This window comes from Daktulosphaira vitifoliae, unplaced genomic scaffold, assembly GCF_025091365.1.
Source record: "Daktulosphaira vitifoliae isolate Bord-2020 unplaced genomic scaffold, ASM2509136v1 Scaffold_2, whole genome shotgun sequence".
NCBI lineage: Eukaryota > Metazoa > Arthropoda > Insecta > Hemiptera > Phylloxeridae > Daktulosphaira > Daktulosphaira vitifoliae.
Window position 1 is genome coordinate 35878856 of NW_026099573.1, and position 27718 is coordinate 35906573.

General features: G+C 27.8%; 1 protein-coding gene and 1 pseudogene across 1 annotated transcript; one reads left to right on the plus strand and one right to left on the minus strand.

The window, feature by feature from the left end:
• Positions 1-1266: 1266 nt before the first annotated feature.
• Positions 1267-16050, plus strand: LOC126898204 (homeobox protein OTX1 A-like; the record flags this gene model as incomplete). The annotated part of the gene is made up of 7 exons (XM_050672146.1): positions 1267-1334; positions 1605-1646; positions 4647-4855; positions 6089-6243; positions 13322-13775; positions 13844-14133; positions 14965-16050. Coding segments are annotated over 7 exons (1299 nt in total), but the record flags the coding sequence as incomplete, so codon positions are not given.
• Positions 16051-23849: 7799 nt separating this feature from the next.
• Positions 23850-27668, minus strand: LOC126898205 (uncharacterized; annotated as a pseudogene).
• Between the last annotated feature and the right edge of the window lie 50 nt (positions 27669-27718).

The following is a 27718-nucleotide window of genomic DNA, read 5'->3' on the forward strand; positions in this document are numbered from 1 at the left end:
TCAAAAAATCGACACGACAACGACCTAACTCGTCCATCACCTTATAACGGTGAATAACAACATGTTCACTGTTCCAATATGATAAGGTTTTTTTTAGTAGTTCTTTGGCTCTTATTGGACGCCTCTGGCTGACGATTACTCAGCTGTAGTGAGCATATTTTTAGGATTTTTTTTTTTATATTATTTTAATTGAATTGTACAGTGACACTCGGTAGTGGTGACGTTCTATTCAATAATAATGAAATTCGTATATTTTTTATGAAACACATTTTGAATGTATCGGTCTTGTAGAGAATGCTATTAATGGACGTTGCCTTCCGTGGATTAATCATTGTAGTATTTTACAATTTTACATAATATAATAAAAAAACCAACTTGGTCTGTTGGATGATTGGACATTAAAATAATGACACTGGAATGATCGATGAACTCTACGGACCAACCTGTTTCATGGGCACCCAATAATAATAACATTAATAATGTATAAAATAAAATTGTCTTGCTTTTGGGCCCATGCCAATTTTAATAATATTATTATGTATTGCTCGGGCGGCGTTTTTTTTTATCTTTTTACCTACGCACAAAAACATCATAAGAGCTTATTAAATATTCTTACGTACAGGCTATTGGCATTCATTACGAAATGTGGACAACATTCGTATAATATGTATATTAATATTTTACTACTAATTTTAAAATAGGAAAAAAATTCATTTTTTCATTAACTGTTGTTACTTTTGTCGTTCGTATATGGAATCATTCTAGTCGGTGTTTTTTGATTCTAAAGAAAATAAATCCCAGTTTGAAGTGCTCGCGGTTTTTTATATTGCAAAACAGTTGGTCCACTCGACACGTCTAGACTTTTTTGCATCAATATTGTATTCTCTTTAACTCACTGGTCCGTTTTATTACGGCCTCTCTGGTTAGTTGGTATTGACGTCATGTTCTTGATAATATATTTTCAGCAGAGTAAATAATAAAACACTCGTGAGGCACTCGACTGCTCGGTGGCATTTGAAGATAATTACGAGGTGCACATGTCGCATTTGCACACACACACAGACAAACGACTTGAGTCCGGTGTCGGCGCCGTTATTATTTTACATATTACGCAAAAATGGATATTGACTATCGACTACTGTATAGTTGGTTTAGATCATAAAAATAATAATTTATCGTTTTTGGCTACTATGCGCTCGCATAAACCGACAAGAAAAATATCTATATGATTATATTATCAGATCTCTTACCCGTTTAACCATATAATCCAAACGAATTCTTGTAAAGTCATGGCAAAAAAATGATGCGAAAATTGCTCGTGCGCTCTTTAATAGGCAATTACATCGGTGGTCATAAAAGTGTAATATTTACTATAGCGTCTTCTGTCAAGTGGACCAAGACCATAAATTGAATTTCAAAATTAATTGATTCATTTTTGATTACATTTGTTACATGAAAGTATACTCGAATGTCTAGATAAGTGCAAGTTTTAAAAATATATATTTTTTCAATTAAATAACTTTTTTGTACGTTCATGATAATAAAAATTAATTAACACTCTTGTCAGTAATCATTTTTAACGGAAATTTTATTGCTTGTTTCAGGTGTCATCGACATCTTATGTGGCCAAATACTCTGTCCTCTGGGTAAGTGTTGCGAATCATTAAATAAATCTCAGATTTACTAATTGAAAATGTATTTTCATATCACATTACCATGTTCACCGTTTTTTTTAACTATTGTAGAGTAAATTGTTATGCACTTAAATACATAACAAATTAATATAATGGATTACATAATTACTCACGTTCCAACAAACTACTAATGTTTGATGCGTTAACCACTTGCACTATTCTTGTGCTCTTAAAAAAAAACGTAGGTCATTGTAGTTGTCATGTTGTATTGGTTATAATTTTTATTGGTGTTAACTGTAATGAAAACAATAAAGTAACATTTTATATAATAAATAGCTGTATGAAAGCGTGAGCTTCGTTAATATGTAAAATTAGTTTGTTTTTGTATGTAATAACGAAATATACACGCTTAACATGATGATATTATTATTGTATTGTGTAAATTACTTTACATAATTATCAAACCGAGTGTGTGCGCTCATATGATTGCGTAAAATGTCTTGGACAGTTTCTTTAGCTTTTTTTTAATAACTAATATAAAAATGACAACCGGATATTATAAATTCATTTTATTATTAATATTATTTTTTTTAACAATGTGTATCCAAATAATAATAATAATAATAATAAAAAAACCGGATCCTTTACATTTAATAAATATGACAGCAATGGTGGTGAATTCCAAATTTCGTTTGAAAGGAGACATCGCCACGCAGTCTGAGATGAGCTGTAAAAAAATAGTATTAAAAAAAAATATATATATATATATATACGTACAATAATAAAATACACAGTTCATGCATTGAAGGAATCCTGCCGTAGGTTTTACCCCAGCTGACATTTTCACCACTGTTACATTATATTCGTTTTTAATAAAGGTATTTCACATTGTGTGTGTTTACGGTTTCTTTTGTTATTGACATTTTAGGCAGGCCCTAGATAACCTAAAATTGCCGCCAACAGGATCTTGCAAAAGGTACTAGAAGATCTACTAATACCGAATGCCTAATAGAAATGCCGTTATAATATTAAAAATAATTGGAAAACAACAATAATTTTTTTACAAGAAAAATTATTTCACACTCGTCGACTCGATTTTCTGTTAATGGTAATTGTTTAACGTTAAATGGGTTTATTTTCTAGTGAAAACTATTGAGATTAACCGACAAACATGCATAAGTATATTAGCCTGAAACGTTAAGGACCGGGAAATAAGACGCGCTATGCACGTTGTGGTGTAGGTTATTCTGTATAAAAACCGCCTCGTGTTTACGATGGTTTGGTAAATGATCAAAGGAAAATACGCCCCTTCCAAAAATAGTTAATAACAATAATAATAATAATAAAAAAACGTATAACAATTTCATCATGTGGTCGAACCTACCCCACGCATACAATATAACATAATAATCATTTACATTTGTAAAACTGTATTCAACGACCGCGGCTACCCTTACCTGAATGAATGTGGTATATACCACATATCCTTAACAATGTGTCCGACGACCTAGACATACGGGCGACAACCAGCTCGTTGTAAACATCTCGTATTCCGTCGACCGTGTTGGTGCACGTTTATCATTTCCACCGTTTATTTTTTTCTAGTATTGGAAATTTAATTATTACGTTTTGTTCGGAACTCTTGGTGCGATTTTTTCAATATTATAAAATCAACGCGTGTAAGTCTTCCGCTTTCACTGTGTTGTCACTGGTGTACTGTTTAATATTGTATGCTTCCGACATCTATAGGTTAGTAAAGAAATAACACATCACACCTAAACATCGTTTAGAAAGTATTTACAACATGGAAATATTTTCGAGATATTGTTTTATTTATTTAATTTTGATCTAATGTTTACTGGGTACGTAAATCGTAATTATTTATCGGTAAAAAAACTTAATAGCAAAATCTTTGTATAAATATATTTTCACTTCAATCTGATACCGATGAAATATTAGAGTAGTGTAAACAAAGTATAACTCAATTATATTAAAATTTATCGTTAGAACCGGTGAAATGTTAAGATGTGCTATGAACGTGTTTATATTATACTAAATATTTAGATTTTAAGGTAAAATAGATTAGTTGAATCAATATAATTGTTCTAGTAGTACATACAATGTTTTAACGATTCTCATATGAGTACTTAATTACTTTTTGTGTGACTTATTGCATATGACCCAAAGTATTAAAATATTAATAATTATACCACTATATTCATGTCCCAATATTTTTATAAAACTTTAATTCATTTTTAAAACTATAACAATTATAGCGAATAAAATAAATATACACTTCTACTATAAAAAAAAAAATTTAGAAGATTTTAAATTATATGTTATATTTATTTATTTGCCAAAACTTGTTTTACATTTTTATAGATACCCTTTATATTTTAGTATAATTCTATTGCACATAACTCATTTATGATTACTTCATAAAAAACTATAAAATTTTTTTATGTTTTGATCATTGTGGCCAATACCTTTTTTTGACCGATGTAGATATTTTACTGTATTATCATATTGTTGATTATTTTCAATTATCTAATAACAAAAAAAAACATTTAGTATATGATGCAGTTAAGTGAAAATTATTTTTACAATAATGTTCATTATATTACTGAGAAAAAACTTATACGCCTAATTTTAAATTTAATAATGAGCCTTACTAATTTTTTTCGATCATGGAGAAAAAAGTCAGACTGCTAAAAAGAACAATTATATGGAAGAAACATTTTCAAACTCCCATAAAGCGAAAATTACGCTAATAATTTAAAGTAGTTTTTGTCAAATATCAATTTGACAAATTTAAAAAAAAAATTTTTTTCTATACGTATATTCTACTGTAAATCGATCTTTTACGAGTTACCATTTTTTTGTAGGTTTTTTAAACTAAAGTGATTTGTTTTGTTTTGAAATTAATAGTAATATTATTAATAGAAAAAAAATAAATAACTCATTTGATTTTGTATACTGTTGTTTGTCACTATTACATATTTATGTTTACAGATGCAACCAGGAGAGCGGGGAGTTAGGTTTCCCTGCTACTGCGTTTGCTAGCACTGCAACACCAGGTTCCATGGGCCCGTACCACTTAAAAGCACCGTACGCTGTCAACAGCATTGGCTTGGCCATGGACTCGTTACAAACATCCATGGGCTGCTATCCTGCAGGTCAGAACTACCACCACTCTACCACTCTGTCCTTATTCAATCACCGTAAGCCATTTTTTTTTTGTTTTGCTAAACAATCATTTTATATATTAATAGATAAAGTTTTCACAAAAATTAGGATTATTATTAATTTTTTTTTTTTTGAATCGACTTCATTTTTAAGCATTTTTATTCATTAAAAGCATCTTTATGCAAATAAATTGATTGAAATAAAAATTGTTGTCAAAGAACACATTTTACTTTTGCAAAAAATTAAACTATAAAAATTATTGACGTATTTGCCTTTTTTCCAATTAACGCACTGCATTTTGCAAGGTTTATGTAAAATTTAAGGTCATATTTGGAAATGGAAATCGTAATTCTTATTCGCCAATTTTCTGTATCCCGTATCATAATTCGACGTTTAATACACATCTATATTTTGTTTTGTAATTTTTTTATTTTTTATTCCGTTTTATATTTCTTCAGGAAATTACATTTGTTGGCTCTTGTTTTGCTGTTTAGTCGACTTTCGCACTGATTCGATTATAAATAATTTCGGTGTAATTTGTCAATAGATTTTCAATATGAAATCAATCGTGCTGGATTAGATTTCTTTAGAGTGGCGTAACCGAATTACTTTAAATGGGCTGTATATTAAAGGGGATGAAGAGCACATCGATAGAAGCTTTTTGACATCTTAACCACATCAAATCCAATAAACACACAAATTATTCACCGTTGTACCCTTTTAACTCGATAGCAAATAAATTACATTATTGAATCAGAGAAGGGACAGGACGAGATCACACCGCTGTTGGCGGATTTCCGTTGGGTTTATCAATTCATTCTGGATGAAGAGATAATATGAATACTCCAATGACTGACCGAGTACGAAGGGGGAGATCTGCACGCGGCCTCACTTGATATTATGTTAAAAATTAACACATGATTGTACAGACATAAGCCAAGGGATGCGTTAATATGATAATGATTATGAAATAGTAAAAATCTATTATATTAGTTGATTCGAAATTTCTACGTAAATCTTATAGAATGCATTTAGATAAAAAAAAACTTTATGACTAAATTTTGTATTATTTTAATAATCACAATGACTATGACCATGAAATATTTTATAAACATTTTTATTTTAAGCTAACGATTTTAATGAAAGCAAATATTGTTGGTCCTAGTGTTATTATGAACTAATTTAAGCGAATTTAATTCACATGTTTATTTTCTTCTACATTTTCATTTTATTTTTTTTAATATTCACATTTCTTTTAATATTTATAGTGGGTAATCCTAGGAAACAAAGGAGAGAACGTACGACGTTTACAAGGACACAACTGGACGTTTTAGAAACGTTATTCGCCAAAACCAGATATCCAGACATATTTATGAGAGAAGAAGTAGCACTGAAAATTAACTTGCCGGAATCCAGAGTACAAGTAAGTCCTGAATAATATCTGTTTACCAGTCAGCAAAATATTAATGCATCAGAGTTGAAAATCTCCTTAATTTTGATTAGTGTCATTTCATCATGTTTAATTCATATATAACCCGAGTTCAACTATTATCCGTGCTGTGGTGTTATTTTAGATAACCAATTCACACGTTGTATAATTTTATATGTGTAGCATAGAGCTTACAATTTTTTTATCTATGATTTGTATACCATTATAACCGGCCATCTGCTTGAATTAAACTTGAGATTATCATGACGCACAAGAGGTTGTAAACATTTTTACTTACAACCTAATACAATTATTTTCCCGGCCGCTTGTACCGTTCTACATTTATTGCTTCAAATGCACAGTAGTGGTTTTATTCGGTTATCCCTTTAGGGCTCCCATTGAGATTGTTTATTCGTATATGTGTAGTACAATAGTTATTTTTTATTGTAGGCAATTTTTCAGCAGTTTTACTATAATTGTGTCCATGGATAATATTAAGCGAAACGTTGATTTGTAACATAATACAGTTTTTATTTATTATTTTTTCCCGAAGAAACACGGGGCGGTACGTATCTATTGTAATATTGTACAATACCCACCGAGTATCGATCAAAACTACATATTATTCAATAACTTAACACAATGAGTTTTCGATATTGCAATGCTGTTGTGAGCTAAGTGTTTTCATACCGCAATACACCGTTTAAATTCGATTATACATATTTGTCAGACCGTAATAACATTATCAAACACTCGTCGAGTGTTGTATACTTGTAGAAGGCTGAAATAGCAATAGATTCATCTTGGCACTAAGGCAAACACACAGAATTATTGTTTATGGAGGTAAATATATGCTTGCGAATATAACAATAGATTTTGAAAAACTTGCTATGATTCAACTACACTCTCAATATATTCTTTATAGTCTGAATAACTTGTACGTTTTTGTGTTGCCTCCTGTTCGGTCAACTACTTCTAAGAATTTATAAAATAAACCTTTTTAATGAAAAGCGATTTAAAATTTGAAATTTTACGCAGTTATTTGTTCGTTTTATTATAATTTTCGGTAGCCAAAGTATATTATAACTAATTATCTATTGTGTTTATTATTTTTTATGACCTGATATAAAATTACAACTTAAGCCATAAGTTGGAACGCATTTCTTTTTTTTCGAATATCAAAAAACGTTAGATTGGATTAACTTATGTAATTTATTGAAGGATTTAAATGTTAATCGGCGAACGTGTCCGTTTTTGTACTCTTTCGTTAGTGGTAGTTTTTGTTGTCTAATATTTTATTGGCGAACACATGCCGGGGGCGATACCGCACAACATAATAGAATAATGCAATGGCGTTAAATGATTTTTCGTGTGCATTAATCCGGTCGATAATTCATAATTTCCGTGACGTTTAAAAACGTTTGAACGTGTTAACGTTGGAGAAAACGCACAAAAGATCATCGGGCGCACCCTGTCTAGGCACCCCGGTAGGAGTATGGTAGCTGCGTGTACTTATCCAATATGTAACTGGGGGAGACGAAAGAGGACGACAATAACAGGGGAGAAAAAAAAACAATAATGGGCGGTGCGAATAACTTTTGGGTTGCAACCCCGTGATAAATGACTTTATCCGCGAACCAATCCCCTGACTCATCCTCCGGATCTTCCCGTCACCGTCACCGTCGCAACCAACCAGCAAACATACACACATACAGAACGCAAACTAACGCAAACTTAACGCACGCATTTATGCCTTACATAACAAACTACCCTGTTAATATTTTACTGTATATTTTCGGGAGTGTAAAACTCCCCTTGTGTTTATAGCGTTCCGCCTTCGGTATGTGTTAGTGGTATGTCTATGCGTCTGTGTGTGTTTGTATTGCGAAATCACTAGCAACTGGGAAACAGCACGCACATTTCTGTTAGCTACGTATACAGCTCTTCCTCTTTAATAATATCAAAACTTTACTATGGTGCTAACTTTAGTGTTTACCGGCCTAAGTTATTGGTATTTTAAGTTACAATATTCATATATCTGTGTAACACAATAATATACAATTTTAATAGTTACAATCGATGAATGTACATTTTTTTTTGTATTACTTATTTACAAATATAGGTATTTTACGAGAAAGTCGGTGTCCGGCATCTTACCCTTTGCAACAATCAAAGAGTATTAGGTATTAAATAAAATCATTAAGTGTTTATTGCAAAAATTAGTGATAAAAATATTACTACTAATGTAGAAATATTTAATATTCCTATACTTTGTTACTTATACTCAAATTAATTAGTTGATAAACCTTTGTACGTATAAATGTTAATACTCAGAGTTATTGATTTTTTAATGATCGTTTCACAAATATTTTAACCATTTTTAGATATGGTCCAAGTATGAATGTTACTAAGTAAAATTTCGTACTAATTTTACTCGATTTCTGCACTTTATATAATTTCTAATTTGATTATCTATTTTATTTTGTTTTTCATTATCTGCTTCAAAATTTAAAACAACGTTGTACCTGTAAGTTGGATTGGGTTTATACATTATTTTCGCCACAATATTATTTTTAAACAATCAAAAGTAGGAGACTGCGCTATTTCTGTGTGTTAAAGTAAAATTTTAATTGATTTGTTATTATATAGCGTTTGAATAAAATAAAGTATCGGCCTGTTCGGTTTTCCCAACATTTTTATTTTATTTAAATATTTGACAGTTGATTTTTAAAATCACATACATTTCAATAGTCATTATTTTCCGATTCTAATATTAATACTACTGTCAGTAGTAATCCATGATCAACTACAATTATTAAATATATTAATGGACGCGAGTAAATCAGTTTATGTTTATTAATTCTTATTTTTCATAAAATTATTTAGTTTTTAATCAACCAAGTATAATTTCAAAAATCTATTTTACATCAAGAGCGTTTGAAGATTTTGGAGATGAAGACTTTTCAAAACTTTTTTTTAAAAATTTAGAGTACTAAAAAATATTAACTTAATTATACTTACTTTACTGATTTTGATGTATATTTTTAATACCTATTTAGTATTTATTTCACAACTCTAATTGAGGATTTTTCAATCTATCTGTCAATAATTTATGTTTTATTTCTGTTGAACGTTGATTCTGTCAAGAATCTCAACATTGTTTGTAACGCTATTTTATGGTAAAGTTTAAAAATAAAACTTTACCGACTTCTAAAAATCTGTAACTGTAAGTATGGTATCTTATCCTATACTTACTACATAAAGCGTTTTCAGTTTTTTTCGTATTATTTATTAGGTTTAACTAATTAGTTAAATGATTAATGGTGTTATACATTTTTCAAAATATTGTCAATATTTTTATAGAACGGTCTGTTATCTTATACAATTTGCGTAATTTTTTCTTAACATAACAAAACACTAAAGCTTATATAAATTTTATTTAATTAAATTTCTACAAAAAGAATAATATTTACTTCTGAGAGATTATCATAACATTATATTCCTTTTGTCTTCTCCCCTAAAACGCTATAGGATTCTAGGTGACATTTAAATTTCGTTCGGTATAGCAAGTTATAATTATTAGCAAAATTTTATTTAATATTTGAATTTTAATAATATGTATTAATTACAATTCACCAGAAAACTATCAAACCAAGTGCGATATCTTATATTTTATTCTATGTAAATTACAAAATATTTTGAATATCTCAAATTGCTGTTGAAAAAATATATTAACTGAAATAATACTATATAATATTATTGAAAACGGTTCCTTTTCCAAAAATTTAATTTAATTTAAAAATACCCAATAAGTTTTACTTGAAATAAAGTTTTTATTAGCTATCTAATGGTTTAGGTGATTTTAAAACAATTTAAAATGATTTTTACTCAAAGAAATATCTTCTCATTTAACATTTTTGTTTTGTTTTGAAAAAATGTCGTTCTAAATCCATAACTATATAAATGTGTCTTAACTCTTAATAAAATAATTAATAATACAATTTCAAAAATCTAATTTAGTATATAAATTATTATTGAATGATAATTTTTAAAGAATAATTTTAATAATATTTCAAAAAAATATAAGTCCACTAATTAAATTTGAAAACAAAAAAATGTCTTAATTTAATGTTTTGTAAAACTGTGACAACATAATATTAAATATTAATATAACTCGAATAAAATTATATTGTAAATACTGTGATATTATCTATGAAAAACTATAAATCGAAAATAATTCAACGATAAATGTTTGAATTTTTCACGATATGGAAATGTTAAATTTTTAAATTATGAAACATTGTAAATATAAATTGTTGAGTTTCCAATATCGCTTTGTTAATTTAGAGTTAATTATTTTAAATACACTAAATTTTACGCAACTGTTTTTAGTATTTCCAAAAAATTACACTATAGGTAGACTGACTGCGTGATACGTTAATGGATACTTTAGAGAATATTATATATAATTTTCCAATTACAAATTCATATTGAAAAGTTTTAATATCACTATTAAATACTATACTTATTATATTAATTGAACCCAAATCAAAGATTTCTATTTTATTCTAAATCAAATTGTTAATAAAAAAATATATATCAGTATATTAATATTATACATTAAGAATGTATAATATTAGGTAATACTCATTTGGAATCATTTTCAATGAACCACGCCATGATATTTCATATTACCTACAGAGCGACAATGTCTTGGTTAAGGTTCATAAGGGAGGAGGATGACCATATGACTGTTATACAATTCTTTCATAAATATTTTATAATATTATTATGCATAAAAATGAATACGGTATACTCTACATTCCTGAAGATTATTTCTTATTTCTGAACCGATTTAACGGCTTCTAGTAAAAATCTCATGTACAAAACAGGATACGTTAAAAAATATGTCGTTTTTACAGCTGATTATATTACTCCCCTAGGACGATTTTTGACTCAATGATACAGGCCGCTGGGTTCATGTTCGTGACCCCAAACAATAGGTACTCTACTGGCCAAACACCTAACCGTATATACATAATAATACGACGACGGCGGCGGCAACGGTGGATGTAATCATAATGATGATGACGACGGCAACGGCGATAATAATAATGTTAATATTATATTATATTATAAAAAAAAAACATATAATGGTAGCCCAGTAAAATGTTTATCATGTGCGAGATCACGTATCGTGTCTCTTGTAGAGTATACGTGTAGAAGAGTGCTATGCTGTTCGCCACCTACACAGAAGGCGGCCGCTTTTAAAAGTCTCTGTATTGATGAATAGGGGATCACTGCCGGAATAATATCAACGAATTTTCCCTTTCTGCCTCACAATTTCGGAAACGCAACTTTTTGCCAATTTTATGCTGTCACACGTCTACCGCAGGAAACAATAGCCTGGGCAAGTAAACGGGCACAACAAGTTAGAAAATCGTAAAAATTCTCTTTTTAATAAAATATTTTTACTGTCACCAAACTACCATAATACTCTAACCAGCTGCCCACAAGGTACGACCGAAGCGAATAAATTTTTACACAAACGTGTGTTGGAAGATAACCGGGAATTAGATTAATCGATACACGAGAGCTTTAGGGAGGTTATTGACATGACCGGGTTGTGTATGGCTTCGGAAAGCGCGAAATTGATACGGTGCTCGTTATTAATCCTTATACGCTACCCACCCTGCACTCGATTGTGGGGTATTACTATCCACTATAAGAATATATGTACAGTCTAAAGGTATATGAACGAATTTAGTGATTTCAGCGTTACGTCACTATGCTTGATGTGCTTGCGTGTTTCTTTTCATTTAATATTAACGAATAATCGAAATTATTAACCAAGTGTGTAACTTCGTGAATTTTAAGTGTTTCCCGAATATAAAATCAATTTTTATTGCGAATGAGATCTTTCATTTATAATCGATTTGATTTCTTTGTTTCATATTTGGAAACGCCCCATTATGACCTACCCATTGAAATTTAATCTCCATCTATTTGTCTTTTAAGTTGTATATGAAGACGCTTTTGGACTACTTTTCTTAATTTAAAATTATTACTTAAGTCTATCGTGTTATAAGTCGTGCTAAGACAATGTTTTTATTTTGTTTTGCAAACTATTACATTTTTTATGAACTGAAAATTTGATCTTGATGCATTACCCAACCATCACATACCTTATTATTTTAATAAAATAGTGCGTTTGGTTTTTATTAGCCTATTAGTAGATTATTAACTTATCCTTTTGCATTTTATCGTTAAAAATTGTAAAAGAAATTTTCCTTTGATAAATGCCCTCATTTTTCGTTAGCATACAATTCGGTGTATCCATGTATAATGGTATCTTTCATTATATTCTAGGGAACTAAAATTTTAGAAATTCAATTATACTAAACTAAAAAATAAGAAAAATTTATGTTTTACATTATATATCTTTTAATAAAACTACGAGCAATAATTTCATAATCTTAAAAAATAATTTTATAATTTAATATTCTTTAACTTTGATACAAATATCTTATTTGTATATATTATTTGACATAAATCAGTAAATTTTATATTATTAAAATAAACTCCACAAACTCTAAAAATCTATTTTGATGACTTCGTCTCTACCTTTTGAGAAAAAGTATATGAATCTCATCTATTGTTTTTTTTAACTACTGTATCGATTTTTTTTATATAAAATATTTTTATTGATAACGAAAATAAACAAAAAAAGAAAATTTGCAATTACAATTATTTAAAAACTTTAATTTTTTTTTATTTTAAGGAAAATAACTAATTATTTGATTTTATAATTTCTTGTTACCAATAGTTTTAAAACATCACATAATTAAATAATTGAATCGGGATAAATGTTATTACGAGTTATATATAATAATATAATATAATATATTATATTATGTTATGTTATAATTATTGTAAAAGTTTATAGTTATAACTTATTACTCTTATGTGGATTATCATATCAACGTTATAAGATATACAAGACAGTTTATATTAATTTATATTAATTATTTATGTACGAAATTCTTTTAAATAAATTGTTTCCATTTATAAGGTTTGGTTTAAAAACCGGAGAGCCAAATGCCGCCAGCAGGTGAAGCAAAATCAACAACAACACCAAAATGGAACGGAAAAGACTTCATCGAGAAATTCCGGTAGTCACCACCAGCAGTCAGGCGGTGGAAACGGATCGTCTGGTCTAAAATCATCAAAGTCTATCAATAACGGTCCACCAGCCGGTAATGGTGGGGTGGTGTCGTCTACAGTCAACAAGATGTCACCATCTAACGTGTTGTCTAACAACGGCGTAGTTAATGGAGCCGGCGGCGGTGGTGCTGGTGGTAGTGTTGGCGGTGATATCTCCATCATTACTAGTTCAGCTGATAACTCGCCGGTAACGGGTACATCGCTGACCACGACGCCACTTCACCGAGAATCGCCCGGTTGCACTTACATCAAACCTATATTGAGTGGTACCCCGCCCATATCTTCTGTTTATTCAAGTTCCGGTGAGTATCGATAGAATGATCAATTGATTTGTGTACTTTGTCCAGAATTTCATTGTTATTAATTTTAGGAGGAAATACACCGGGATCGATTTGGAGTCCTGCTATTACTGAACCGTGTTTGGACCTGCACCATAGGTCACCAGCGGGTTCAGTTAGTGGTTACTCGACTAATGGTAGTGGTGGAAGTATTAACAGTACGGGCAGTAATTGTTATTCTTCTGGTGCGCCGGCGCCCCACCACCATCATCATCATCAACACCATCATCCTTCAGCGCACCATCACACGCATCATCAAAACTACGGCGGATATTATTCAAATATGGACTATTTAACACCAGCTATGTCTCACCAAACTTCTGTAAGTATAATTCTGAAATAAAAAATCCAATGCATGTGCTCTTATTTTTAAACATTCAAGATTAGTGTCAAAACATTAATAGTCTTCTTCTTTTTCCTCGCCTTTATTCCACCTATTTGAGGTCGGCCACCCTTATCCTAAACTTCCACTTAGCACAATCTTCTACATCAACTACGCTCACATCAGCTGTCCTCATATCACATTCAATAATATTCCTCTATCTCCTCTTCCTTCACATTAATTCCTATAACTGTTCTTACAGCTTCCGGATTCCTCTCTATAACATGAGTGAACCAAGTCTATTTTCTCTCATCTTATCCACGATTGACTCTGCACCTATATTTCATCTTACATATTTGTTCCTTATCCTATCTACTCTAGTCATTCCACTCAAATACATATCTAAGCATTATCATATCTGATTAAACTTAAACATTGATGTCATATATTTATAGTTAATCCGTATGAATTATTCGTACAAAGATTATAATTTTTATTTAAGCTATCTAAATAATATAACAAAAATTAGCTAATGCAATTCGTTTTTATTTGTAATTTTTATGATTGTTATTTTAATTTATAATTATTTATATAGTTTTACCTATAAAAACCAGTAATACCAATAATGTTTATTATAGTTATATAACAAAGCATTCAACTAAAGAGTATTTGTTTAAGAAAATTGTTATTCCTAATGCACTACTTTTTTCACTTAAAATAAAATAAAACGGTTATCTGAAAATAACTAAATTTATAAGTGGGATTTAATTTCGTTGAATTTTTTTCTATTCATGTCATTGAATAATACTAAGATTTAATTATAACTTGCAGGAAAATGGTTCAGAACCAGGTTGGGTAAAGAGAGAAGATCCATCATGGTTTTACAATTCAGGTGGATGGGAAAGAAAATAAAAATGCCACTGAATATAGACAACTCCTTAAATAAAATCTGATACTAAATGATTTTTGATGGCCGACGTATGTTGAAGGATTATTTGAAATAATAGCAGTTACAATAATTTAAGACTAACAAATTGTTATTTCGACTATTATTGTTTACATTTTGCGAAAAATCTTAGTGATCTCTATGTAAGATAAATTCAATGTAAAACTAATATTGCTTTAGTACATACCTTTGTTTTCACCTTTTGATTAATGTTACTATTACTCCTAAAAATATTTTTAAAAAGTAACAGAAATACTTAAAAAACAAGTGAAAAAATAATTCAAAACTTTTGAAGTTAATTTTATTTTTATTGCTATCAGCGATTTTGAATTGGATTATTGTAAATATTCCGTTATCTAAATTTATTTGTATGCATTTATTGTACATAATACTTTAAACGGATTATATTTTTGAAAAAGCAAGATTATTAACGTCTTATGAATATTTACGTCGAACATTGGTAAAAGTTGTATGAATATAAAAAAATTTAGTAAAATAATATGATTGTTATTACGAATTGTGTGTATTCTGTTCTGAGAATGTGTATAATAATTTGCATACTCTTACCCCGTGATTTAAATGTGAATAAAGTTGTAATGTATTTGTATCTAATTTTTTGGTTGTAAAACATTAATTTACGTTTCTTACTTGAAAATTGAATGCATTTTACTGCAAAAAAGAATTCTAGTATTATTTATATGAACTGTAACTATGATAATATTATAATAATACTAATTTATATTGAAATGATTAGTTGATAAGTGTACATTAATTTCTAGTTAATTTGTAAGTTTTTAATTTGATTTATTTACTATTGAGTAGATCTTTTTGTTTAAAAACGTACTGTGTTCCAAAACATCGTTTTCCGAATAGTTTTATTATAACATACTGTATTGTACATTTTATACATATTATATATATAAATATATACAGAAAAAGAGAAATCAATATAAAAAATCTTAAGATAATGACATTATGTTGAATAATTTTTTTTTAACTTCTTTTGTAATATACCTTAACATTAATTTCTCGTCTGAAGGAAAAACAGCAAAATTTAGAATTTTAAAAAAGTAGATATGTACCCACTTGCGTTACAAATCCATATTATGTATTAAAATACTTCTAACTCAGTAATTAATTGTCCTAATCGATTCATCCAAAATTTTTGTTAGAAAAAGGCTAAACAATAGCTATTTTTTAATTTAAAAATTAGTTAACATTACTGTTTTATTATTTTCACGCAAAAAAAAGCGTGGAACATCAACCATGAAAATGATTGGAGCTTTTCATCTACATATACATCATATATCAATGACTTTGAAATGAAATCTTTATTTGGAATCTTAAATATGACGGTTGACTAAGACTAAATTTTACTTATTTTAATATCTGTTTAATATTATTATAATTACATTATTATTATTTTTAATTGAATTAATATATATTTATAAATTACTTTCAAGTAATACAGATGATAAGATGAAATATTATTATAAGTACCTATTAGTTATAAAGATACTAGTAATAATTGATTTTATAAACATTCATCCGTAATTAACATATAAATAAAAAGAGAAAAAATCAATGTTTATGGAAATAAAATAACTAATTGATATAATGTATACATTTTATAAATGTTCTCATATTGGAAGGGTTTATGCCAACAGGGGCAGATCTATTTGCTTGCGTAATATCCGTAATGCCATTTCATTTTTTACAACGGTACATACGATTTGATGATTTTTGTTGACGTGCTGAAAGAAAATGAACAAATCAAATTACACATATTCGGTGGCTTCGGAAACTTTGTTAACTGTATAATTCATATTCGTTATCTGAATATGCATGTGTTAATGAAAAGGCCTAATCATTTGTGGATGTGCATTTCGGCAATATATTCTAAGTAAACCGACAATATACTGAATAAAAATTTTTGCTTAAGAGGACACCACACCGCGATAATTTTAGGCTTAAAAACTATCAAAAGTATAATATTTATTACACGGTCTAAAGCGTTCGTAGAAATTTGAAATTTTTTGGATATTTAAATAACAATATTTTGAAATGTTTGTAATGGGATTTTTTTTTCTTAAGATTTATATTCTAGCCGTAACATTTTTGTAAAGATACAAGTTTTTTTTTTTTTAAACTTAAACAGTTTATTTATGAATAGTGATATCTTAAAAAGCCCATTACAAACATTTTAAAATGTTACATTCTTCGCCTTCTCGAAATTTCAAAACTCTAGGATGAAATCTAACAGGATATGATCAATTATAAGTCAAACTTAAAAATGAAGAATAAATGTAAACTGCGCTTTTTAGTCGACTAAAAAGCGCGAGTGGACAAAAATCGTACCACAAGCAGCGAGTTGTCGTCAGTGACCGTGGCGTTATCTTAATGACCCATTATAGTGACATTTTCAATTCTCCGAAAAATAGAAATATTTATTTATATGCCACAGTAAAACATTATTTGATTTTGCAATCATCAATTCTGTCTATCGATAATATCGAGATGTATAAAAATTTCCTTCCTGATCTAATACAGTTACGGTGTTTTGTAGTGAAGGTACTTGGCACGCTCAGATTTCGATAAATTTCTTTTTATTTGAAAGCTCTACAAGGACACCGTAGAAATTATTCACGTAAGCTATCGCGGTTTTGCGGTGAGCTTTTGAAGTCACAACGTCTTTAATGAAAACGCTTACAGTCACTAATGAATTACGATTTAATATTAGTTCTTATTGGACCAATATTTTTGTATAATACATCAAAAGATTCCAAATTATACCTAGTTAAAAATATAACACACAAATATTCAAAAAACTACCTTCAAGATTTTTTATTTAATTTTTTTAAGTATAAATATCTCAAAATAAATCGAGAATTACAAGTAACTAAAAGAAATCAAACTTCACTTTTTCACAATTTTATTTATATTACGAGTAATCAAGTGGTTTATGATAAACTGATCACCNATCCAATAGGTACAGGTAGTGTACACATTACCCGGATAATGTGAACACTAACCATATTTTGTACTTTACCCGTAACATATACAAAATGATTAATTAAAGATAAAACACTAATTTTTTTCGCTAACTATGGAAAAATTTTTAATTTAAAATATTGTTTAATTCAAAAAACTCTACTATAATATGTAGTAAAAATATGATATTTTTCATCCCTAATTTAAAAAACATTAACTTGAGTTTTCTTCGATGGGAACCCCTATTTTGAATTTGATATTATGATTGAAAAAAAAACCCAGCAAAGTGGGGTGGGGGCATAGTTGGATCCAGTATATATGATATCTGATAGTGATTAAAATCACTATCATAAAAAACATTTGGATGCAAATCGGTAGACAGTGTTTCATTTTAAAAAATTAATAGATTATTCCAAAAGCTACATGATCTCCCATTTTATTATTTACATACTGATTATAAGTTTTATGATTTATAAAAAATAATATATGATTAAAAAATAAAAATTAAAAAATATATATACAGTCAGTGCTCGAATTGGCCAAAAATAAGTAGGGGAGCTCAACTTAACAATTTGAAAACTGCGTCCCTAGAATTTTGAAGACTTTTTTTTTTTTTTTTACTCATTACTTTATTTAGTATTTAAAAAAAAAAAAAAGAGGTGGTATTTTCCACCGTCCTCATAAAAAAAAGTAGTTTGGGTGCGCAAAAAAATTTTAAAAAACGTAGAGGAGCTACGTCCCCCTGCGCACCACCACCCCCCCCCTCCGCCCAATTCGAGCACTGTATACAGTAGCGTCATTTGGGGGGGGGGCATTTGCCCCATCATTGATTTATAAGGGCCGGTCAAATTTTCGGTACGTGAGGCCGCTGAAATGGCGGCTCAGCTCATAGTGGGCCACTTGTCTAGGACTCATAACAGTAGATGGTTACATTTTTAAGAAACTCAGAAACATTAGTAGAATATAAAATTAGTAATGCTAATTTGCAATATGAATTATATATTGATGATATATTTGTCACGACTTTTAATTCTAGCATAATACTGCTATCACATTGTTTTTATAATAACAAAAAAAAGCGTAACCGTCGGCGAAATTTAAAAACGTGTCACGGCTCTTTCAGCCTCCCTACCGCTTCTATCTTCTATTATCATATGACTAGTACCATAGATTAAATACACATAGATAGACCACGCCGTACACAATTTTGGCAGTCCAATTTTTATCATGAATGGACGCAGGGAAACGATGTGCTGGACGCAGGCGATTATGCTGATAGATAGCGTAAATTTTGAGTGCTTCTATTGGTTAAAATATACGTGGTATTTTAAATCTTTAATAATAATTAAATGAATGNATTAAATGAATGTATGATGCACATAATTAAACTGTTATTGTTATGCACGTTAATTGCATTTTATGACATAATGTAAGGTTATTTATGATTTTAACTCTTTGTAATTATTTTTCATTGAAATATTATTTAATTTTTTATTTTAATACTATACTAAGAATCCTTAACAGAACTTTGATATAAAATGTGGTATTACAGTACAAGACTAAACTTTTAGTCTCTAAATATTTTTATAAATTATTTTAAACAGAAAGCAGTGGCAGATAAATTACTTTGTAATTAGGATGAGTTGAAAAATATGCATAAATGGCTTTCTTTTTATTAAGTCCGCTTCAAATATTTCATTTATTTTAGAATAGTATCCCATTAAATTTACCTACGTCTGCGGTAATCAATTGAAAACAAATTTTTCAGGGATGCCAAATAATAATTGGTAAACTGGGTGTTCGAAGTCCATTTGACAACGCGGATAAGTGTTGTCAGGAAGAGTCAAAGTAATAACTAATTATAATATAACATTCACTGATAGAACACTGACCACTGAGAAGATGGTCAAGGCTCCTTTTATATTTACATTTTTCATTAAATAATCATTAAAATATTAACACTATAATACTTTATAGTAATTATAATGTTGCATATAAATTACTTAAAACTAAAATTTACAAAATAATTATGGGTTCACGACACCATCGCCCTTAAAGAGAAATAATATCTAAAATATTATTTCAAAAATTTTAATACATAACACATTTGAGTCACAATAGGATACACAGCAAACTGATATAAGTTAATACAAAACAATAATACATAGAATAAATAATTTATAGTGTTTTCATACATATAAACATGTAACATATTTTAAATAACATAAATACATAAAATAACCTATTTTGAAATCATGTATTATAAATTCTAAACATTCTGAAATTATGAAAAATATAAAATTTGTTAAAATAAGATATCTGATACTTTGCTTTTAATTTAATTTTTACTTAAAATTATGTTTCTAATCTAATTAATTTAACAAGCCAGTAATACGATACTCAAACATGATTTTGCATGTTTATACATTTTTTTTTTAAATAATAAGCACTATTTTTGTATCTAGCTTTTCTGAAAGGTGTAATTTCATTTTATTCATAAACATAACTTTATAATTTTTTACGAATACATTTATTATGTATCATTTTTTCCACTTAACATAGCATATAGTTAAGATAGCATAATGACTCAAATAAGTATTAACTTATTGGTTCATTCTTTTTTGTAGGTATTGAGTAAATTCTATACTAGTGCCTTTTTAAAAAATATCGTTAATAAATATTTCTGACATGGTAAAAATAATTCAGATTATTTAATCTTTTATATAACTCTTTTTTTGAACAATTAATTTATAATTTTTATGAAAATAAAAAAAGAGTATAAAACAAATCAAAAAAATATTTATTAACAGACAAAACATAATATATATATTCCTTTATAAAATTTAGAATTCTAGACGAGTTCCATGGACTATTTGACTTTTCAATGGTACCTTGTTTTAAAAGATTTTTTAATTGTTTATCAACTTCCTCGTTATGACACATAGGGTATCAATTGTTTTATATGAATTGGATGAGCATTAGGAGTAATTATTTTATGTACAATTTGATTAGTANTATATTAATTGGATGAGCATTAGGAGTAATTATTTTATGTACAATTTGATTAGTATAAGATAATTTATCATCGGATAAAATTAATATATCATTAAATTGATTGTATAGATTATTAATAGACGACTTTTCTTTGCCGTTTAAATGATTTAATTTAAGGTTTTGATTTAAAAGAGTTAATCTATTATTATTATAAGTATTAACATTATTACAATTGATAGTATTTACATATTATTTATGAGCACGAAATCTTGTAAAAAATCAAATTTTATATTATTAATAAAAATCGAAACATCTTTTTCTGATGTGTTTAAAATCGGTATGATTGCATAATTATCTTTGATTTATGTTATACAACTTCCAATAAAAACATTTTCTTAATTACTATAAGATCATATATATAGCTAGAGATATAATTCCAGTTGTATAATTAGTATGGGTCCTTTTTACTTTAATGATAGATTCTGACAAGCCTAATTTCATGAATTCATGTGACCCTACAAATTTAACACGATGAAAAATAAAATTTAACATTTTTTGAGAGATCGTAAAACAATTGTACTATAGACCACGTAAAAGAGTACGATTTAATAATACGATATCTCGGCGCCAGGATTATATTTGGAATTGCATTAAAAACAGGATGTATTAGCTATGTTTACATCTTATTGTAACACGAATTATCATGCCTATTTTGTATTTTTGTGTTGTTTTTAAAACCTATCAATGTAAAAATATCCAACTAAATAAAAAATCTTTCCTATTTCATAATCACTATTCATATTTTCACTAGAGCACTGAAGTCTAAGGACCTCTTTTGCTTGGTTTTACCATTTAATATATTTATTTGTATTATTATCTGTATAATTATAATTATAACAATGAGTACACAACATGAAAATAAGTGTATTTTTTTTAATTGCGGTAAAAACATATCTTAACTTCTTATTTTATCATTTTTAGTGATCTGAACTTCGGTTAAAATTGCTTTATTTGTTTGAATATTTTTTTCTAAAATATTTGTTTTTAAAATTTTTATATTTTAAACTATATTTTATATTTTAATTTATATATTATTAAAATTTGTTTTTTTTTAATATTTCATTGTATATTTGAAAAAATAAATTACTAATTTTATACATGAAAACCTTATAATATGTGTAATTATTAATAAATATCTTTATTAGACTTGATTACTGGTAAGTTAAGAAATTAAACACCAAATAATATAAAAATCTTGACAGTGGACAAATCGGTAGCGAGAAATTGTTATGTAATAAGTTAAGATTTTCAACACTAAGAGAAAATTAAAAAAAATAAATAATATTTAAATTTAAATCAATATTAATAAAATAAAAAACACATATTTTATCGAATTTGTATTTAAAACGAAAAGTTTCATTTAAATCAAATAAGCAATCGCCTTTTAGTATTAACTGGTTCTTATCTTAATTTGCGCTAACGATGTTAGCCGTACATCAATAATCGTGTCTATTATTTGAATATCAGCAAACTGGACAGTTATTATTAAATATTTAATATTTCCGAGAGGATATATAGCGCTATCTCTACAGGTATAAATTAACAAAAAATCGGTTGCCAATTGTCTGAATGCCGTGGCCTATCTATGTGTATTCAATCTATGCTAGTTATCACTGAATTATTAACACATTCTGATATCAATAATCATTTTATTATTAAAAAGCTAGTTTTATAGTTGGAAAGTAATAACATTGAACACTTGTAATTATTATTTTAATAATACTAAATAAAGATTAAGTAATTTTTATAACAACTTTTATAGGAATTTGATGTGTGTGACATAATAAATAGTACTTATGTATGATGAAATTTATTTGGCAGTGTGAGTAGTACCTAGCGCTTTATTTTGTTGAACACAATAACTTAAACAATGTGGTGCTTTTGAGGGTTTAAATGTTGGTTTATCTGGGTTGAAACTTTTTCTGCTTCTAGGTAAGACATTAGAACGTGGCTGTTGACTATATCCATGTTCATTACGTTTCCATTTTGGAACTCTACCAGCTGCCAAATTTTTTCTTCCACCAATTTGAGTTTTTCTTCTGGATCTCGGTGTAACAGAAGAAAAACTTAGGCTGAGTACCTATGCGTTTATTTCCCATTAATTTTAAGTGTTTGGATTTTGGATCAATACCTGAATATCTTCCAAATGACATTATTGCAGATAACAGAGCAGAGTGAGTCCTAATATGTTTGTCAAATGATTTGCTCATAGCTTCAATACCAGGCAAAAAGTATTCTTTATCTGATTCTATTGCATTTTTCATTTTCTGTACAATATTGTCAAATATCTGCATTTTATCATCAACTAATTGTCTACTTAAATCTTCATTGCTTCCCATCATCATATCAATAGCTGTACTTGTGCTTGTATCAATAAAATCTTTGTTCTTTTCATGTTGATTAGTATCAACTTTAGATTCTACAGATAGTTTATTTTCTTTAATTGTTGAGTGTATTTCAGAAGTACTATTATTAGAAATGTTGATTGAACTGTACTAGCCATTTTCAATATTAGAATTTCCTGTGGCAATTATATGTAACTTTTTTCTTACATCTTCAGTAGAAGGTAAACAAAGAGAAAGATCAATTTTCAAACTGAGAGCTACAAATATTTGGTGTTTACAAGGTTTACCTGACTCACCTTCTGGACATGTACATATTCCTACATCTAAGTCTACATTGTAAGATGTATTTTTAGTGCAATTTTTTACCTCATAAATAGATCCTAATTGTTTATATTCAAGTTTGTTTTTTTTAATTCTGATGATGTGTATTTCTTTTTTACATATTGAGCTGGGCGATTTGCTGCTACATCTATTAGTTTCATCTCATAGAAAGCATCAAGATCATTCACAATAAAAAAAAATAATTGAACTGGTGAATAAGCTTTAGTTCGGTCTAATATAGTATCTTTAACAATTTTAACTCCAGCTTCACAAATATTATTGGTGTTTTGACCACGTGTTATTATAGTTTTCCTGTGACAAAGTGCCTATTCTTTCTGTCGTTGATATAATCCAATTACATAAGTTTCAACCATTTTATATTTTTTTGTCAAAGAATCATTTATGACTTCATTGTACATTTTTTCTAGTTCTTCACAAGTTACTGAATATAACAGTTTTTTTATTTTATTGTAAAGAATTTGGCGATCTTGCAACACAACTCCATGATGAGAGTCCCATAAATACCTCCAAGCTGCCTGAAGTACATGAAATATACACAGCAGTAAAGTTGCTTGAGGAAAAGCTTCACTTAATGCTGCTCTCTCAGCAGCAGAATCATCAGACATAAATATAATAGGTCCATTTAAACCTCTTCCACCTAAGCTATTTTGAGGAATTAACTTTTTTCAAAATTCTAAGCCCAGAGTAATGACTGCTGTTGATTCACTTGTCAAAATTAGAGTACAAACAGGAAGACCACCTGCACAACTATTTGTATAAATTAAAAACACTTTACACCCATATCTGTCAACATTTCCAGAGACATCTATAAATAACATTTCTCCACTTTCATCTAAACTTGAACTAATTCTTTTCATAAGTGGAGTTGTAATAGCAATGACAAAATTTTTATCTTCAAGAGTTTCCATTAGAGCACAAGTTGAACTACATTCTATATTAAACTGTTCTACAGCTTCTTTAAGAGAGTTCATCATAGGCTCACCATGAGATGCTCCAAAGTGTGTATTAAAACTTTTGTAGTATAAATTATACACCCATTCTGGATTAGGTAGTTCACCACGATCACCAGCACTTACATAATACTCATTTCCTTTATCTAAGCGTAACTGTGTTTTAAACAAAAAAAGAGCTTTTGATGGTGTTTCTCCTTCCTCAAAAAATTTTAAAAATATAGATCTCACTCTTTCTGATGGTTTTCTATATTTTAAAACATCTGCCTGCATAATTTTATGATTATGGATGTATTTAAATTCAACTAGAGCTTTAGTATTATTTAATAGCAAATCTTCATTGTCTTCAGTTTGGGTCACACTAATAAAGTATAATTAACAAATTAATTAATTATAAATATTAAAATATATTTTAATAACCCACAGCATATTATCTTCTATTTGTGTTTCATCTTTTATAATTTTTATAGAAAAAGTTGCTTTACAATTAAAATGTTTTGCACTTGGGGTGACACCTTTATTTGGCCTAGTATTGTGATGACAACGATACTGTTTCTAAAAATAAACATTGAATACACAAATCTACATTTCATTCATTTCAAGTTTTTTTAAATAATCACTGATTAGTAAAATCAAATTTATTAGATGTAAAAAATTAATTAAAAAAACCCAGCAAAGTGGGGTGGTGGCATAGTTGGGTCCAGTATAGATGATATCTGACAGTGATTAAAATCACTATCATAAAAAACGCTTCGATGCAAATCTGTAGATAGTGTTTAATTTAAAAAAAAAAAAATTGTTAAAAAAGTAGGTCAAATGAGAGCTGAGAATATAAATGATAGCTACAAAAAAAAAACCACATAGTAAAATAATATTAATATGAATTTCTTCTCACGAGAGAAGACTACAGTAATGGAATCCTTGATATTTATTTAAGTTATTGAATCTAAATGAGTTAAACATTTTTTCTTTAACTCAAAAAGAATTTAAAAAAAAGTTCAGTACCACAGTAGTGAAAGACCCAAGTGTTACCGTCTCAAAAACCGTACGTCTCATTTGTCACTTAATAGAAATGGAAATTTAGCTAGTTCAAATTTTATAGTTATTTTTCTTGACTTCAAAGAAACAAAAAAATTTAAATATGTTTAATTTTTTATACTATGTCATTTAGATTGATATAATATTTATGAAAATCAGTGTAATCCCCTTATAATAAAATAAAATACAAAACCAAGAATTTTAACATAATAATAGCATATTTTTAAATACGATAGCTATTTTCACCATGAAGACAACATAAAGTTCAAAAAATTTTTTTTTTTATATTAAAGTATATTACATAAATTTTCATTTGATAGTATATAACATAACCTTTGATTTAATGTATGTTTAAAGGACGCAGTATTTCCGGAACATTTTCAAAAGTTCAGTTGAAAAAGATCTATGTTTTTTACATTATTTCAAGTTTTGAACGCCCCCTATATAAGGGGAATTGTCCAATTTTAATAAAAAGTATATCAAATGAAAGATGTACTTATAATATATTTAGAAAAAAAAAATTTGTGCTGATATATACATTTTTCAAAAAGTTATAGCATTTTTAAGTTGAAAATTTTAACAAAAAATAGTGTTTTTTTAACTACGACAGCAGTTTAAATGTAGAAGATAAAGTGTCGGGACAATTTTTTTTTTTTTCCATTTTATAGTACATAAAATAAGCTTTAATTTGATATATGTTTAAAAGACGCAGTATTTCCTCAACATTTTTAAAAATTATGTTGAAAAAGTTAGTTTTTGTAAAAAAGTTGCCATTTTAAATCCCTCCCAATGAGCAGGTGAAGTGATAGATCTTCAAAAAAATGATATCAAGCGAAAGGTAAATATCTAAGGTTTTAGTATAAAGAAAAATGATGTAGATTTGTTGATTTTTCAAAAAGTTATGGAAGTTTTAAGAAAAAAAATTTAAAAAATTAGCGATTTTAAAATTTGAATTTTCAGTAATTTTGTTTTATTTTATTTTGAGATTAACTAGGATTTTAGTAAATATCTATAATTATTATTATTATTATTTTTATTTTAATTTTTATTATTACTTTTATTATAAAACAATTATATATATCATGTAAAATAATAAAATTTAATTGAATAAGTATGATTTCTTAAAAGTTATTATTGAGCTATAAATGTTTTTAAACTAAATAAAAAACATATTCTCTTAAATTATAATAAGAAAAATATTATAACTTAAAAATTAAATAACACAAAGTAATAAATACTGTACATTATAATTATATTAATTAAAAATCATTCTTTAGACATGGTTTTACCTTTTATTATATAAATACTTCAATAATCTAATTAAGGAACTTCAGTTTCTTTTAAACCTGTTGCAATTATCTAAACATGTTTTATAATTTAATTATAAATTGCCTAGGAATTTACCTATTACATTGAAATAAGTACATTTTTTTCTTTATGTTGAGTTCTTAAGTGCCTTAACATATTTTTCTTTGGGTGAAATTTTGATGACATAGATCACATTTCACTGGTTTTGTGTTAACTATATTATTATTATTAGCTTTATCATAAACTTTATATTTCTCCTTTACATGCCTTTTTAGAGTGTGGCAGTATTTAAATGTTGAGTTACATTCAATACATTTAATAACCTTAAATTTAAGACAAATTTATTAAAATTAAATGATGCAATAATATTGAAATTCAATTAGATTAAAAGTTCAATTGAAAATTACAGAATACAATTTCAATAATATATTCAAACCATTATATGTATAAAACTAGTTACACATATCAACAGATTGGAGAAATGGAGCTTATAATTTAAGTTAAAATTCATAAATTGTTAAGCAATTTATTACTTACATCTTTAGATGTTTCAGATGACATAATGTCATCTGAACTGGTTAAATTAAAATTAATTTTAATTAAAATTATAT